Source organism: Urocitellus parryii, chromosome 7, assembly GCF_045843805.1.
Source record: "Urocitellus parryii isolate mUroPar1 chromosome 7, mUroPar1.hap1, whole genome shotgun sequence".
Classification (NCBI taxonomy): domain Eukaryota; kingdom Metazoa; phylum Chordata; class Mammalia; order Rodentia; family Sciuridae; genus Urocitellus; species Urocitellus parryii.
The window spans coordinates 177,954,934-177,968,710 of NC_135537.1; the positions used below are offsets into that span (position 1 = coordinate 177,954,934).

General features: G+C 45.9%; 1 protein-coding gene and 4 non-coding genes across 5 annotated transcripts; 3 read left to right on the top strand and 2 right to left on the bottom strand.

The window, feature by feature from the left end:
* Positions 1-797: 797 nt before the first annotated feature.
* Trnar-ccu (transfer RNA arginine (anticodon CCU)) lies at positions 798-870 on the top strand. The gene has a single exon. It is a non-coding gene; the product is annotated as a tRNA-Arg (tRNA).
* Positions 871-1,442: 572 nt separating this feature from the next.
* Trnar-ucg (transfer RNA arginine (anticodon UCG)) lies at positions 1,443-1,515 on the bottom strand. The gene has a single exon. It is a non-coding gene; the product is annotated as a tRNA-Arg (tRNA).
* A 187-nt stretch (positions 1,516-1,702) lies between these two features.
* On the top strand, positions 1,703-1,775 carry Trnar-ucg (transfer RNA arginine (anticodon UCG)). Its single transcript has one exon. It is a non-coding gene; the product is annotated as a tRNA-Arg (tRNA).
* Positions 1,776-1,947: 172 nt separating this feature from the next.
* Trnar-ccu (transfer RNA arginine (anticodon CCU)) lies at positions 1,948-2,021 on the top strand. The gene has a single exon. It is a non-coding gene; the product is annotated as a tRNA-Arg (tRNA).
* Positions 2,022-8,740: 6,719 nt separating this feature from the next.
* On the bottom strand, positions 8,741-13,748 carry Atp5pd (ATP synthase peripheral stalk subunit d). The gene is made up of 6 exons (XM_026404824.2): positions 13,685-13,748; positions 11,884-12,014; positions 11,523-11,619; positions 10,539-10,610; positions 9,050-9,112; positions 8,741-8,941 (listed from the first exon to the last, which is right to left on the bottom strand). Exons 2-6 carry the CDS (start codon positions 12,003-12,005, stop codon positions 8,810-8,812), a joined length of 486 nt encoding a protein of 161 aa, XP_026260609.1. The 5' UTR covers positions 12,006-12,014; positions 13,685-13,748; the 3' UTR covers positions 8,741-8,809.
* Between the last annotated feature and the right edge of the window lie 29 nt (positions 13,749-13,777).

A 13,777-nucleotide genomic window follows, 5' to 3' on the forward strand; every position in this document is an offset into this window, starting at 1 on the left:
TAGAGAGAAGCAAAGAGGAATATGCCCTCGTCCTGTTTACCCTGCAAAGTCTGGAAGTAGGCACAATGGGACTACACATTTGTCCTTGGCTGAAGGTTTTTGTTTTGTCCTCCCCCATCCCTGGTTCAGAGTGTCTCTGGGTTCATTAAACTACATCCCAATCCTTAATTTCCTTGGGAGACAGGGTCTCCCTAATTTACCCAGGTTGGCCTCGAACTTGCCGTGCTCCTGCTTCAGCCTCCCGAGTCCCTGGGATTACAGCTGTGCACCTTGCCCCACCGTGCGTGTGTGCGTGTGCGTGCGTGTGCGCTTGTTAAGGAATATTAGACTAACAGTTTTAAAGAAAACACTAGAGTGAAAACTCTGCCCGGCTGCCCTCCACGCACCCTGTTGGTGACGTCATAGGTGTGCACAGTACACAGGATCCTGTTGTGGCTGGATCGGTGCGTTCTCACCACGGGCTCCGTGTCCGTGCCTGGTGTCTGTTCTCTTTCACTTCCCGCACTACCTTCTCCTAAAATTCTTGATTTTTACATCAGTTCTTTAGAGGTACACAAAAATGGTCAGGAAACGCCACCGCCCTAGGTCTTCACGCATCTACGGTCAGGTTTTCCAGGCGACCTCGAGGCGGCCCCCAGGCTCCGAGGAGCGCCCGCGGCTGGGCTGGAGCGTGGCGCTGGCCCAGCCCCGTGCGGTCCCTTTGCCTCCCGCAGCTCCGGGCCGGCCCGACTGCGACCTGCCCCGCCAGGCAGGGTCGCACCGCACATCAGAGGAGAGGCAGACGGCACGTGCCGCAGGCCCCAGTGGCCTAATGGATAAGGCACTGGCCTCCTAAGCCAGGGATTGTGGGTTCGAGTCCCACCTGGGGTAGCACCCTTTATTTTTAGCTTTCCCCGAGCTCCGAATGGAGCCCGGCCTCCAGGTAGGTTCCACTGGGCAAGAGGGGCTCTGTTCCTCCACACCGGCGAGGGGTGGCCGAGCGAGTTGGCCGCACAGCTTCTTCCCGGGTAGAAAAGTCCCCAGATGGAGGCCGTGGAGTGTTGAGGTGACAGGACGCTCCCGACCCGGGGCAGCTAGAAATGAATAATGCACTCCTACTGCGGGCCGCGGGCTGCGGGAGAGGAGTCGGGCGCCGCGCGGAGGCGGGCACGGACCTGGCACTTAGAGGTTCCTGAGAGGGATCCCCGATGCCACCCACGAGGGCCTCGAACCCCAAGCCCTGGCTTAGGCGGCCGGTGCCTTATACATTCGGCCACTGGGGCAGGACAAAAGGGCGCCACAGCGCCTCCAGGCGCACGTGCCCAGACTGAGTGCCGGACAGCAGCACTAGCAGAACGACCTCCGCCCGGGCAAACGGAAGGCTGACTCAAGGGGACCGCTGTCAGGTTCGCAGCAGTCCGTAGGGCAGTGAGCAACCCGCGGCGCTCGCCCAAAAGCGAAGCTGACCACGAAGGGACTCGAACCCTCAATCTTCTGATCCGAAGTCAGACGCCTTATCCATTAGGCCACGTGGTCCGGACGCCTAAGGCGGGGAGGCAGGTTCAGGTGCCGCCCCTAGGAGGTGGTAGTGCAGTGATTCCTGCAGGAACCGACGTAGTTGTCACAGCGAGAATTGCAGGCACCATGAATCCACAGGTGCGCCGTTAGCGCTGCGTCTCATTGTCACCAAATATATTTTCTAGCGGAACACTTAGCGGAAGGAGACCGCGTGGCCTAATGGATAAGGCGTCTGACTTCGGATCAGAAGATTGAGGGTTCGAGTCCCTTCGTGGTCGAAACGTTTTAAACCCGGTGGTTTTAACCCTCATTTTAGGTAAGAAAGGCCTCTGGGCTCCTCTGAACCATTCTCCCTGAGCTTTTGCGTTTGGAATCTTCTGGGTTTGACGTCATGACGCAGCCCGCAGCGTCACAGTTTAAGAGGCATGTGACCGGGCGCCGCTTACGTGAAGCCCCAGTGGCCTAATGGATAAGGCACTGGCCTCCTAAGCCAGGGATTGTGGGTTCGAGTCCCATCTGGGTTGGAGTCCTTCGGATTTTTAAAGGAATCCAATTAAATTTAATATTCTAACACATACTTTTTGTTAAAAAGGTACTTAGCTGTTTTTTCATTTCTGTGTTGCAACTCATTTTCCTTTTCTTCTTGACAAGGCCCCACTAGGAGATGTGAGTCAGCGGGAGCGCAAGTGGCACCAGCACGAGCTCAATGTCAACGTCTCGCGAAAGCGCCCCGCAGACTGCAAGCCCCAGCAAACGTCGCTGAGCGAGGTGTCCTAGCCCGTCACCGTAAAACTCAGCAGCGGGCAGCGCTCCAGCCCGAGGGGCAGGTCGGACGCCCGTCGCCCGCTGCGCCCCGACGCCCGGGCTGCGAGGACCCAGGCGTGCGCAAGGCACCGGCGGAGCGCGTCCCCGGGAAAAGCCTGCACGCTGCTAGAGCCGGGGACACTCGGCGCCGGGACGCCCGGGCGGAGCCAGTGCACGGCGGGCCCCAGGGGAAGGGGCAGGGAGGAAGAGGCCTGGAACCGGGCCGGGTTGGGCCCAGAGGTGCGGAGAGCCCGCCGCGACCCCGGTCTCGCGCGGAGGGAGGGAGTCAGGGGTGGAGGCCGACCTCGCCGCCTTACCTCTGCCCGCGCGGGGCGGAGCGCGGGGGCCGCGGAGACCTGAGCAGCCGGGGCCCCGGCGCCGAGCGGGGGTGGCGCAGGGTCGGTGCCTGCGACACCCGGAGCCCCGACAGCACCCCGGCGACGCGGCCACGGGACGAGCGACGCGACGGAGGGGAGGAAGGCGTTGGGGGCGGAGTAGGAGAGACCAATCTGTCAGAAGGCCAAATGGCGTTTCCTGCACGTCGCTTCGGCCCAGGGGGTCAGGGAGCCGGCAGAGGTGGGCTTTGTTTTTTAAATCTAATCAGTTATGCCTGGCAGCAGATGCATTTCACGTAGTGCACACATAGAGCACGACTTTTCATGTCTCTGGCTGTGCACAGAAGGTCTGCTTGTTATCTGAACAGGTGCGTTCCCCTTGTGAAAGGCCAGGGATGTGCCCTTTCCAGGTGGGACACTTCACACTCTGTGCTCCCTTCACCAGGGCCATCCGGAATTCTTCCTGTTCTCTCCACCCCAAAGGGGTCACCAAAGTTCGGTGGATGTCGGTTTAAACTACCTGTGGCTTCCAAGCCTGCCATTTGATGACAGCAGCGCGTCCTATCCTTGACTAGGGTAGCCACCACTTCTTGGCTGAGTTTTGGATGTAGTTGCCCCCAAACCGTCTTCCAGGCTGGGCGTGGTGTTGCACGCCTGTAATCCCAGGGGCTCTGGAGGAGGATCCCAAGTCCAAAGCCAGCCTCAGCAGTTTAGCAAAGTAATTAACTTAGCGAGACCCCGTTTCAAAATTAAAAAGAAAAAAAAATGTTTTAAAGGAATAGGAATGTGGTTCCGTGGTTAAGCGATCCTGGGTTCATCCCTGGTACATCATCACCTTCATCATCATCTCTTCCTCTTCCTCCTTCTCCTCCTCCTTTAAACCAGATAATTTCAAAGTAAAGAGGTGATGGTCATGGTAGCACAGGTTTGTGATCCCAGCTACCAAAGAACTTGAGGCTGGAGGATCACAAGTGTGAGCCAGCCTGGGCAACTAAGTGAGCCCTCTTTCAGAGCATTAAAGCCAGTCTCTGTGGCATAAGCTTGTAATCTCAGCGACTTCAGTGGCTGAGGCAGGAAAATCAGAGGTTCCAGACCAGCCTCAGCAACTTAGTGACAATCCCCAGTACCAAAACTAAATCAAATAAAAAGGACAATGAATCCCTGGCATTATGTATAATTAAAATGCACCAAAAACAAACACAGGAAAAAACTGAAAACCAATAAAATAAATAAAAGGGGCTGTGGATGTAGCTCAGAGGTAGAGAGCCCATTTTGTCCAGCTCTAAATTATGGGGAGGAATTAGGCACATGAAAAGGAGAGGCTTGCTGTGCAGAGGACAGCGAAAGTGTCATAACCCTGACACCTTCAGATGACCCCTTCAGGGGCTGAAACCCCATTTTCTCATAGTAAATGATGCTTCATAAGATAAGTCATGAGTTTTTTTTTTTTTTAAAGAAAGAGTGAGAGAGGAGAGAGAGAGAGAAATTTTTTAATATTTATTTTTTAGTTCTCGGTGGACACAACATCTTTATTGGTATGTGGTGCTGAGGATCGAACCCGGGCCGCACGCATGCCAGGCGAGCGCGCTACCACTTGAGCCACATCCCCAGCCCTGTCATGAGTTTTTTTGAGGGAGGGGGGTGCTGAATTAGGGAATGGAACCCAGCACCTAGCACAAGCTGGGCAAGCAGTGTGCCACTGAGCTATGGCAAATATTAAGGTTCTTCTAAAAGCAGAGCATAGTGCTAGGCCCTGGGAAATACAAATCATAGTACTAGTACTCACAAGGAATGTTCTGGAACTCTCAAGTTCTTTCTAATATTCAGCATTAGCAGGAATTACCAATGCCTGATGTTATAGGGGGAGTGGGAGGTGTGATTACAACCTGCCCTGGCTGGTGGACAACAGTAGCACAGAAGAGGCCCAAGAATCTTCCCTGGGCAGAGATGGTAGCGGGGACCATACTTAGTCCTGTGACAGTAGGAAGCCAGTGGGTGGTTTTAAACAGATAAGTTTTAAGCATTTTTCTATAATCAAAATAAAGTTTTTATTTAATGACATATCATGAATTTGTTCATTGTTTTGATATGAAATGTTTGTATTTTTATTTTATAAGCATTCTGTAGTTACAAACTTGATTTCTCATTGATTCATGGTTTAGGAGAGAAAAGTTTAATTTCTAAGAGCCAGAGTTTTTAAAATTGTTTTGTTACTGTCTTTCATACTGTGGCTATTAATTATTGATTTTCTGTACTATTTGCACTGGGATCAGTCAATATTACCTATAGTTTGTGATTTTTTTCAAAACTTGAGGCTTCTTCATCTCATATTATCAATTCCCATAGTTGTTCTGTTTGAATGATATAAAGTCTAGTAAATGAGCTCTTAGATTCTCCCTTTTATAACAGTCTGCTATAATTTCGTTTGTTTTGCAAATATGTCATGCTAAAATCATTACAACAGATGCTTCAGCAATTTCTTTTTAACTCTTTTCAGCTTTATATATATTTAATGCTATTTTTTCACTACTTAAAAGTTTCTAAGTTTCTTTCAGTAAATGCCTGCCTTTATTATTGAATACCATTTGAAAAATTAAATTTGCTTTCCAGTTCTGGGGCTTTCCAGTTTCTGAACCCAGGAGTGCTCTACCAGCATATATACTATATCCTCATTCCTTTTATTATTATTATTATTATTATTATTATTATTTTGAGAAAGGGTCTCACATGTTTTTGTCTAGAATTCAACTTTGCTAGATAGTGATGACTCCACATTTTTGTCCCTCCTTTACAAACTGCTTATTGTAAAAGTATTCAGATATACACAAAAGTAGAACAGTAAATGAATCTTCCCATCCCCATCACCCGGACTCATCCGTTATCAAGATTATCTTGCACTTATTCCCTTTTCTCTCTCTTTTCTGTTCTTTTTCTAGAGTATTTTAAAGCAAACTCCAGACATCATTTCAGTTCATCCCCACATATGCCAACATGGGTGTTCCCTTGGAAAACCACAGTGTGAGCATGTGTTTATTTTTGCAGTGCTGGAGATGGAACCCAGGGCCTTTTGCGTGCCTGGCAAACATTCTACTCCTCCACCACCACAATGCCGTTATTGTACTCACAAAAATAATTGTGATTCCTTGGTATGCTTTAATACCCAGGCCGTATTCAAATGGCTCCCATTGTCTCAAAGATGCCTTCTCACAGTTAATTGGTACAAATGAGGGTCCAAGTGAGGCTGACAGCATTTTGACATTAGTCTTCTCAATTCTTTTAACCTAATGCTGCCTTCCCTTCCAGACACCACCGACTTATGGAAAACAAAAGGGTTCCTACAGAATGCCTCCCATTTTAGATTTACTTTTTTGTTGTTGTTGTTGTTCCAGGGGTGCTTAACCACTGAGCCAAATCCCCAGCCCCCCCCCTTTTTTTCTGTGTTTTATTGAGAGACAGGGTTTCACTGAGTTGTTTAGGGCCTCGATAAGTTGCTGAGGCTGACTTTGAACTCACCATCCTCCTGCCTCAGCCTCCTGAGCCACTGGGATTGCAGGCGTGCACCACTATGCCCAGCTGTCTTCATATCTCCATGGTGTTATTTATCTGTTTCACTCTCAGCTATTTCTAAACTGGAAGTTAGTTTTAAAGACTTCAATAAATTCAAATGCAATTTTTGGCAAATTTTTTTTCAAAGGATGCTGTGTATTTAACAGCTTGTGGGAAAGACACACAATGCCTGTTCATCTTTTTGGTCTTAGGAGGTGACAACCTGATCTGTCATTGCCAAGTTACCAATCAACCTTTCACATAGTGGTTTCATCCACTGATAGAATCTGCCTGAATAACCTATTACATTAGTGATTTCAAAATAATCTTTTTCCAATATAATCTTTTTCCACATTTATTGGCTAGAATACTTTGTAAAGAGCTTTTCTTCATCACTTTGAGCTATTTGTATACCCTGAAATACAGTTGCTTGAGGAAGGATAAAGGCTTAATTTTTTTTTCCCTTCAATGCCAGTTTGTTTTTGGATATTGGGGATTGAACTCATGAGTACTCAACCACTGAGCCACATCCCTAGCCCTATTTTGTATTTTACTTAGAAACAGGGTCTCACTGAGTTGCTTAGGGCCTGCTAAGTTGCTGAGACTGGCTTTGAACTTTCAACTCTCCTATCTCACCCTCCCAAATCGTTGGGATAACAGGCGTGCACCATTATGCCCAGCTTCAACGCCAGTTTTAAGAGTAGTGAATCAGTTTCCCCAATAACTACTCAACCTACCCAAAGATGGACAGTTTGTACTTGCATTTTGGGTTGCTCTAACTCAAATTTTGCTTCCCATGGGGGTGGGGTGTCTTTGATGACTTTTTTTAAAAAATATTTTTTAGTTGTAGATGGACACAATATCTTTGTTTTTATTTTTATGTGGTGCTGGGGATTGAACCCAGTGCCTCACTCATGCTAGGCAAGTGTTCTACCACTGAGCCACAACCTCAGCCCTGTCTTTGATGATTTTTCGTTGTCATAATTATGCATTTTTAACTATATAATTTTGCTATATATATAGTATATATGTGTGTGTGTATCTGTCTTTCTATCTATATAAACTTCCTCCCCTAGTGATTTGCAAAGCAAATCCTATTCTGCTAGTGACTTATTTTTCAAATGTAAGATTAGGGGCTGGCAATATTGCTCAGTGGCAGAGCATGAGTATACCATATATGGGGTCTTAGGTTTGATCCCCAGCAACAAAAACATAAAAAATTAGGGGCTCGGGATATAGTGCAGTTGGTAGAGTGCTTGCCTTGCATGCACAAGACCGTGGATCAATCCCCAGTACCCCCCAAAAAAATATTAATGCTTATGCAATGCAAAACTGTCAGCCTAAGAGGGCATAAGAGAAAAAATGAAAGTGACTCCTACCCACCCAGATGCCTTTGAGGGCCTGAACACTGTTGTTCACTGTTACAGGAAATCCTCCAAAGGGCTCCCTCAAAGCAGCTTATCTCCCTTCATGTTACAATACTCAACAGCACTCAACGTGGGTGTTTTCTCTAATTACCAAGTTTTTAACTATGCCCTAAATTTTTTCTTTCTTCAACTTCTCCATATTTTCACTTGGCTGTTGTCTGAATCCCTAAATCTTCAGCTGGATGCCTGGGTGCCAGCTGAGCGATTCAAAGGCCTGGGGGCAGGGGTGTGACTATGACACAAGCAACTCTAGGTGGACTAGACTCTGCCCAAATACCCCTACAAATCAGGAGAGTGGCACCAGACTCCTCTGCTCACATACACTGGACATTAACTTCCTAAGAGCTGTCAGCTGTTGGTGCTCTTCTCTAATGAAGTCCATCTGCAGCATCTGCAAGAATGTCACAAGGTTTCTGATACGTGTATCCTACCTTTCCATATGCACACTTTTCCTACAGGATTTATTTAAACATTTCCCAGGTTCTGTCATTTAATTCTGATGTTTGTAAATAAGAAAACTAAAGTCCCAGGACAGTAAACAATAAGTCTACAATCAGCAATTAAGTGGCAGGCATAACAGGTCCTTTGACAACAAGGGCAACTCTTTCCATTACCTCATCTATTTTGCAACAGGGTCTCACCATGTTGGCTTCTACCTGTGTTCAAGAGTCCTCCTGCCTCAGCCTCATAGGATTTTTTTTCCCCCCTGAGGATCTCTATCAGTTAATACAATTTTCAAAGTTAACTTCAAATACCAAAAATTGCAAGTTAACGTTGTAACAAAGTTTACTTTTCTACCACTTCTGTGCCTAAAAGTTGCCACAGAAGTCAGTCCCTGCAGTTACACCTGCAATTTGGACCTGCTGTTGATTTACTGAGGACAAGCCAAAGGTGGCACTTCTTGTGGTTTGAAAGCAAAGATGAAGTTCCAGAGCCTCAATGGACAATTCCTCCCTATCATATCCCAGGGAAACACACTTTGTTAAAATTTTAGCAGCCCTAAGGCCTCAGTAATTGACTTCTACACAGTTTGAATTTAGATGACTGGCCTGACACATTTGGGCTCACCTTTCCACACCCAAGAGGGAGGTTTAAATATCTCAAACACAGAGAAGATGACACACTCAGAACTATATAATTAATATTTTTAATGTGCAGAGTTTGTAATACAAGGGCAGAGATTCCTCCTGGATTCAAGTTTTATAAATTCTCAATGGGCTGGTGAGGCCAATAGGGATACTTCTTCTTGTCTAATTTGGTTTCTGGGAAGACTTCGTTTAAGTCCTCAATGGTCATCTGATCAAATGGAATAATGTTCTTTATTTTCTCCAGCTGGAAAGAGCAGAAATGTGTTAGGGGAAATAGGGCTACAAAATGCAAAACAAGAATTTAAGAAAGATATAAAATATACCAAAGGCAAAGCCTGTGGTTCATCCTTACCTGTTTCTCATATTCTTCAATCCTGGCCTTTGAGAGAGAGACAAACTCAGCACAACTTTTTACCTTTAAAAGAACCAACAGATTCTATTGTGAAACCAGGTTGTAACCTGACCCTGAAGCTCCCAAGGTATGGGAAGTCCCCAGGCTGCTCTTGCTCTCCTGCCCTGTGGAGATGTAGCTGCCTGCCTACTGAGAGCTAAACCACAGCTTTTGCTAACACCCACAAAGCAGCCCAGGTACAAAAACAGGTTAGTATGGCCTGTTTCATAAGGGCTGGGCACTGAACAGCCAGGACAAGACACCTGACCACCAAGCCAGACTTCTCTTTGGGGGAGTCATCACGTCTCAATGTTTCAGTTATGTATCTGAACACCTGTATAATTTTTCTACCTAATTTCAATACCTTGCCTTTGACAGCTCTGTTGAGGTATAAATGACATATAATAAGGTGCACATATTTAAAGAGCACCATTTGATGTAGGTATCTACCTGTGAAATCATCACCATGCTCGAAACAGTGAGCATATGTATTACCCTCTCCCTCCCATCCCTAGGCAATCATTGATGTACCTTCTGTCACTATAGATTAGTAGAGATTTACACAAATAGAATCATATGGTATTTGCATTTTTTTCTTGCTGCTTTTTTAACTGAGCATAGTAATTATTATTATTTGACATTAGGAACTGAACTTAGTTAGGGGCACTCTACCACTACGCTTCATTGCCAGTCCTTTTTGTATTTTGAGACAGGGCCTCAGTAAGTTGCTGAGGCTGCCCTTGAACTTGTAGCCCTCCTGTCCTAGCCTCCCCAGTCACTGGGATTACAGGCACGTGCCACCACCCTTGCCTTTCGGCATAATTATTTTGATATTAATCCATGTTGTAGTATTTATTAACAGTTCATTCCTTTTTATTTTTTTATTACTGTTAACACTTTTTTTTTTTTTTTTTTGGAATCAAAGATTGAACTCAGGGGCACTCGACCACTGAGCCACATCCCCAGACCTATTTTCTGTATTTTATTTAGAGACAGGGTCTGAGTTGTTTAGTGCCTTGCTTTTGGTGAGGCTGGCTTTGAACTCATGATCCTCCTGTCTCAGCCTCCAGAGCCACTGGGATTACAGGTGTGCACCACCATGCCCAGCAACACCTTAATTTTCAATTTAATTTGTTCTACCTTTTACTAGCTGCTAAGTAATATATAGCTGTCCTAGTAATCCAGCTCAAAATTTTTACATGTGTCCTATACAGGAGATGCTGGGGCACAATGGGTTAAGAAACTTAGAATAGGGCTGGGGTTGTGACTCAGTGGTAAAGCACTCGCCTAGCATGTGTGAGGCCCTGGATTTGATCCTCAGCACTACATAAAAATGAATAAATAAAGGTATTGTGTCCAACTACTATATATATATATATATATATATATATATATAAATATATATATGAAAAAAAAAAGAAACTTAGAATAAAGAACATCGATTACTCACATCTTCCTTTTCTTCAGCATCCACCTGTGCAGTATATTTATCCTCTGGCAAAGGAACTTTCAGGGCATTAAACTATAAACAGGGACAGTGAGTTGGCAGCAATATACCCAGAAGCCCAAAGAAAGGGCTCAAAGTTATTCCTTAAAGATCATATTAAAGCATATTCTCCACCCCAAGAAGAAACCAATATGCATTTCAGATGTTGTAGTAGAGAGAATATTTTACAGGGAAGAGGAGCTCAAGGATCTTCTCAGCTCCATCACTGACTGACTGAAGACCTTGGATATTTCTTTATAACAATGAACTTCAGTTTCCTCATCTGGAAAGGACAGCTGTACTTAACAAGAAAAATAACCTCACATTCTGAAGAAGTCCTGAATTGTCTTTTGACACGAAACCCCAGAGATCTTATCAGCAAAAGTAATGATATATGATGGAGATAAAAATGGTCTTTAGAAGACTGCTTGATGTTATAGCCTAGCACTTAACACTACCCTCAAGTGGAGAAGCAAATGAACTTTGGATATTGAGATTTAATGTGTAAATATCACGAGAGGACAGATAAATAAGAAATTATAGCTCTAAGGGATAACAAAAAAGAGCAGAGAAAAAGGAGGGAAACAGTAAAAGGGCAGAAAAGATGTTGGTCTGTATCAAAAGGAGACAGCGGGAAACTAAAATGGAACTTAGGCAGAGTTAGAAAGAAACTCTAACAGTTGTCTGGCTCCAGGCAGCAAGGCCATAGAGTTCCTTTGACTGAACAGACCCTGAATTCTCAAATCCTACCACTGCAAGGGCTTTGGCCACATCCATCTTTACTAAAACTCCTTTGGGATCTGAGTGCTAACATCACCCTTCTTCCCCTACCGTCATATGGCATATCTACCTTATCTACCCTGTCATCTTCCGTATGTATATGTACCCTCCTACTCCCATTCACAAGCCACTTAACAAGATCAGTGCTTTAGTTATCTGAAGTCTCACCTTCTTTTCAAAGTCATCCACCAAGCCCGCCTTGGCAACATTTGCCTTGTAGTAAGCCCAGTCGATAGCTGGTGGTTTCTCAGGCAGAGTAGCCAACCTGCTCACATGCAAATGCAAAAGTCAGGTTTGTTCCATGAGAAACAGAATATTCACACAATAATTTCCCTATTCTTTACTCCTGTGGTATAGGGTGTCATCAACTTTTCTCTTTTGTCATCACAATGATGCCCCAAAATACTTTCATTTAGAAAATGTATGGATTTCTTTTGTTTGAAGAGTATCAAAAATTCATATGCAATCCCAAAACATTGTTTCTAGATTCAGTGGAAAGTAGGGAGTTCCCTCTCAGGAACATACTGACCTGGAGGAGAGGGTCTCATTCCAGGACTTCAAGGAGTTAGCAATAGCCTTCTGGTTTCGGGGAATGATCTCCCCAAAAGCTACCCAGTCAATGGTTTTTAGAGCAAGTTTGCGTCCAGCCATCTTGGGATCCTGGAAGATAAGTTAGATCAAAACAGTGATCCTGGAGTGAATCCTCTGAAGAAGGGCATTTTAGAAACAAGCAAGTTTTTAAAATAGATCAGCATCCTTTTAGTGCTTGGTGGGTTTATTTTATCAATTAGAGGAATGGGTTTTAATAAAATCAAGAAAGGGCGGTTTACTTTTTCAAATTAACCATACAACCCAGCATATAAATGTGTTCTCTTCCACTAGATTGTCCTTCTGTATTCCCCCAACTCTTATTCATCCTTAAAAGCCCAGCTCCCAGTCAGGAGTAGGGGTGCACACCTGTAATCCCAGTCACTCAGGAGGCTGAGGCAGGAGGACCACAAGTTCCAGATCAGCCTGGGCAACTTAGGAGACCCTGTCTCAGAATAAAATTAAAGACACTAAGGATGTAGCTCAGTGGTAGAACACTTACTTAGCCTGCACATAACCTGAGTTCAATCCCCACTGCCAACAAAAAAACAATCAAGATGCACATCATCTTGCAGTATGATCTTATGCCCTACCAGATTGGTCATAGACCTGCACCCTTCTGATTAATATCTAATTATCCACCACTGCACTCTTACATGCCCTGCATTTTAAGAGGCATTCCATACAGAGATGAATATGAGAGAAAATAAAAATTGGCTGCAGCTGTCTTACACCAAGGCCATACAGGAAAACTTAATTCATTTAAATTAAGATCAGGGTCAGAAATTAGAAGTCTGTAAAGTCAAAGTTCTCTACAAGCTATGGAGTGGATTCGAAAAAGGTGAAGAAAGCTTCCTCAGGATCTTAAAAAGAAAGTTGTTAAAACACCTGACTCTCCAGGCATGGTGGTGCATGCCTGTATTCACATTGGCTTGGGAGGCTGAGGGAGAAGGATCAGAAGTTCACAGCCTCAGCAATTTAAGGAGGCCCTAGGCAAATCAGAGAGACCCTGTCTCAAAATATAAAAAGGGTTGGGGAGATGGCTTGTAGCTAAGTACCACCGGGTCCAATACCTGGTACCAAAACAAACAAACAACACCTCTCTTCCTTCCCCTCCCGTAAGCGTTAGGGTTAAGACTGTTAGGAAACTAAGATGCCAGACAATCAATGTTTTTTCAGAGGTTCTTCCAAGCACCTGAAGATAGTTAAATGAAAAGGGCTTTTCCCCTTTCGTTTATAGCTTATTCCCCAGCGCCTAGAACAGGTCACAAGTATAGGAAGTGCTCAATGTATACTCGTTCAACGGGTGAATGAACCCTGGAGCTTAGAAGTCCTGAGCGCGGCACAAACTGGAATCCTGGAACGCTCCAGATGCAGGGGAAGGCGCAGCCCCGCAGCCTGCTAAATGTCCCTCAGCATTAACTCTGTAGTGTGTGTCCCTGCCTCACAACCACAAGACCGAGATCGCCGCGCTGGGAGCAGAAGACTGTGCCAGACAGTTTGTGGCAGCGCCTACACTAGCGGCGGCCGGGTGACAGCTAGGGCCCGCGACCTCGCGCGCGGGGTGGAGTGAAGAAGTGAATGCGGGGCAAAGCGCAGCTACACCCCGGGCACTCTGCCAGCGGGACACCCCGAGAGCTCGGCGTCCTCGGCGGGGTGCAACAAGGAAAACGCGAGGTCGGGAAGACGCAAAGCAGAAGAACTCTGCGGGGTTCGCACTCAACGCCCCGAACCCCACTCACCTTCACCGACCCCAGGAGAACGTAGTCCTCAGCAGCAAGTAACGGAAGTGGGTCACCGGAAGACCTCCCCTCATCCAATCCCAAAGACAAAGG

Excerpts from the sequence above, each read along its gene's own strand:
- Atp5pd (XM_026404824.2), bottom strand. The coding sequence starts at position 12,005 with ATGGCTGGACGCAAACTTGCTCTAAAAACCATTGACTGGGTAGCTTTT. Across the intron at positions 11,620-11,883 it reads AATGAGACCCTCTCCTCCAG|GTTGGCTACTCTGCCTGAGA; the intron begins GTCAGTATGTTC and ends GCATGTGAGCAG. Across the intron at positions 9,113-10,538 it reads ATGCTGAAGAAAAGGAAGAT|GTAAAAAGTTGTGCTGAGTT; the intron begins GTGAGTAATCGA and ends GTTCTTTTAAAG.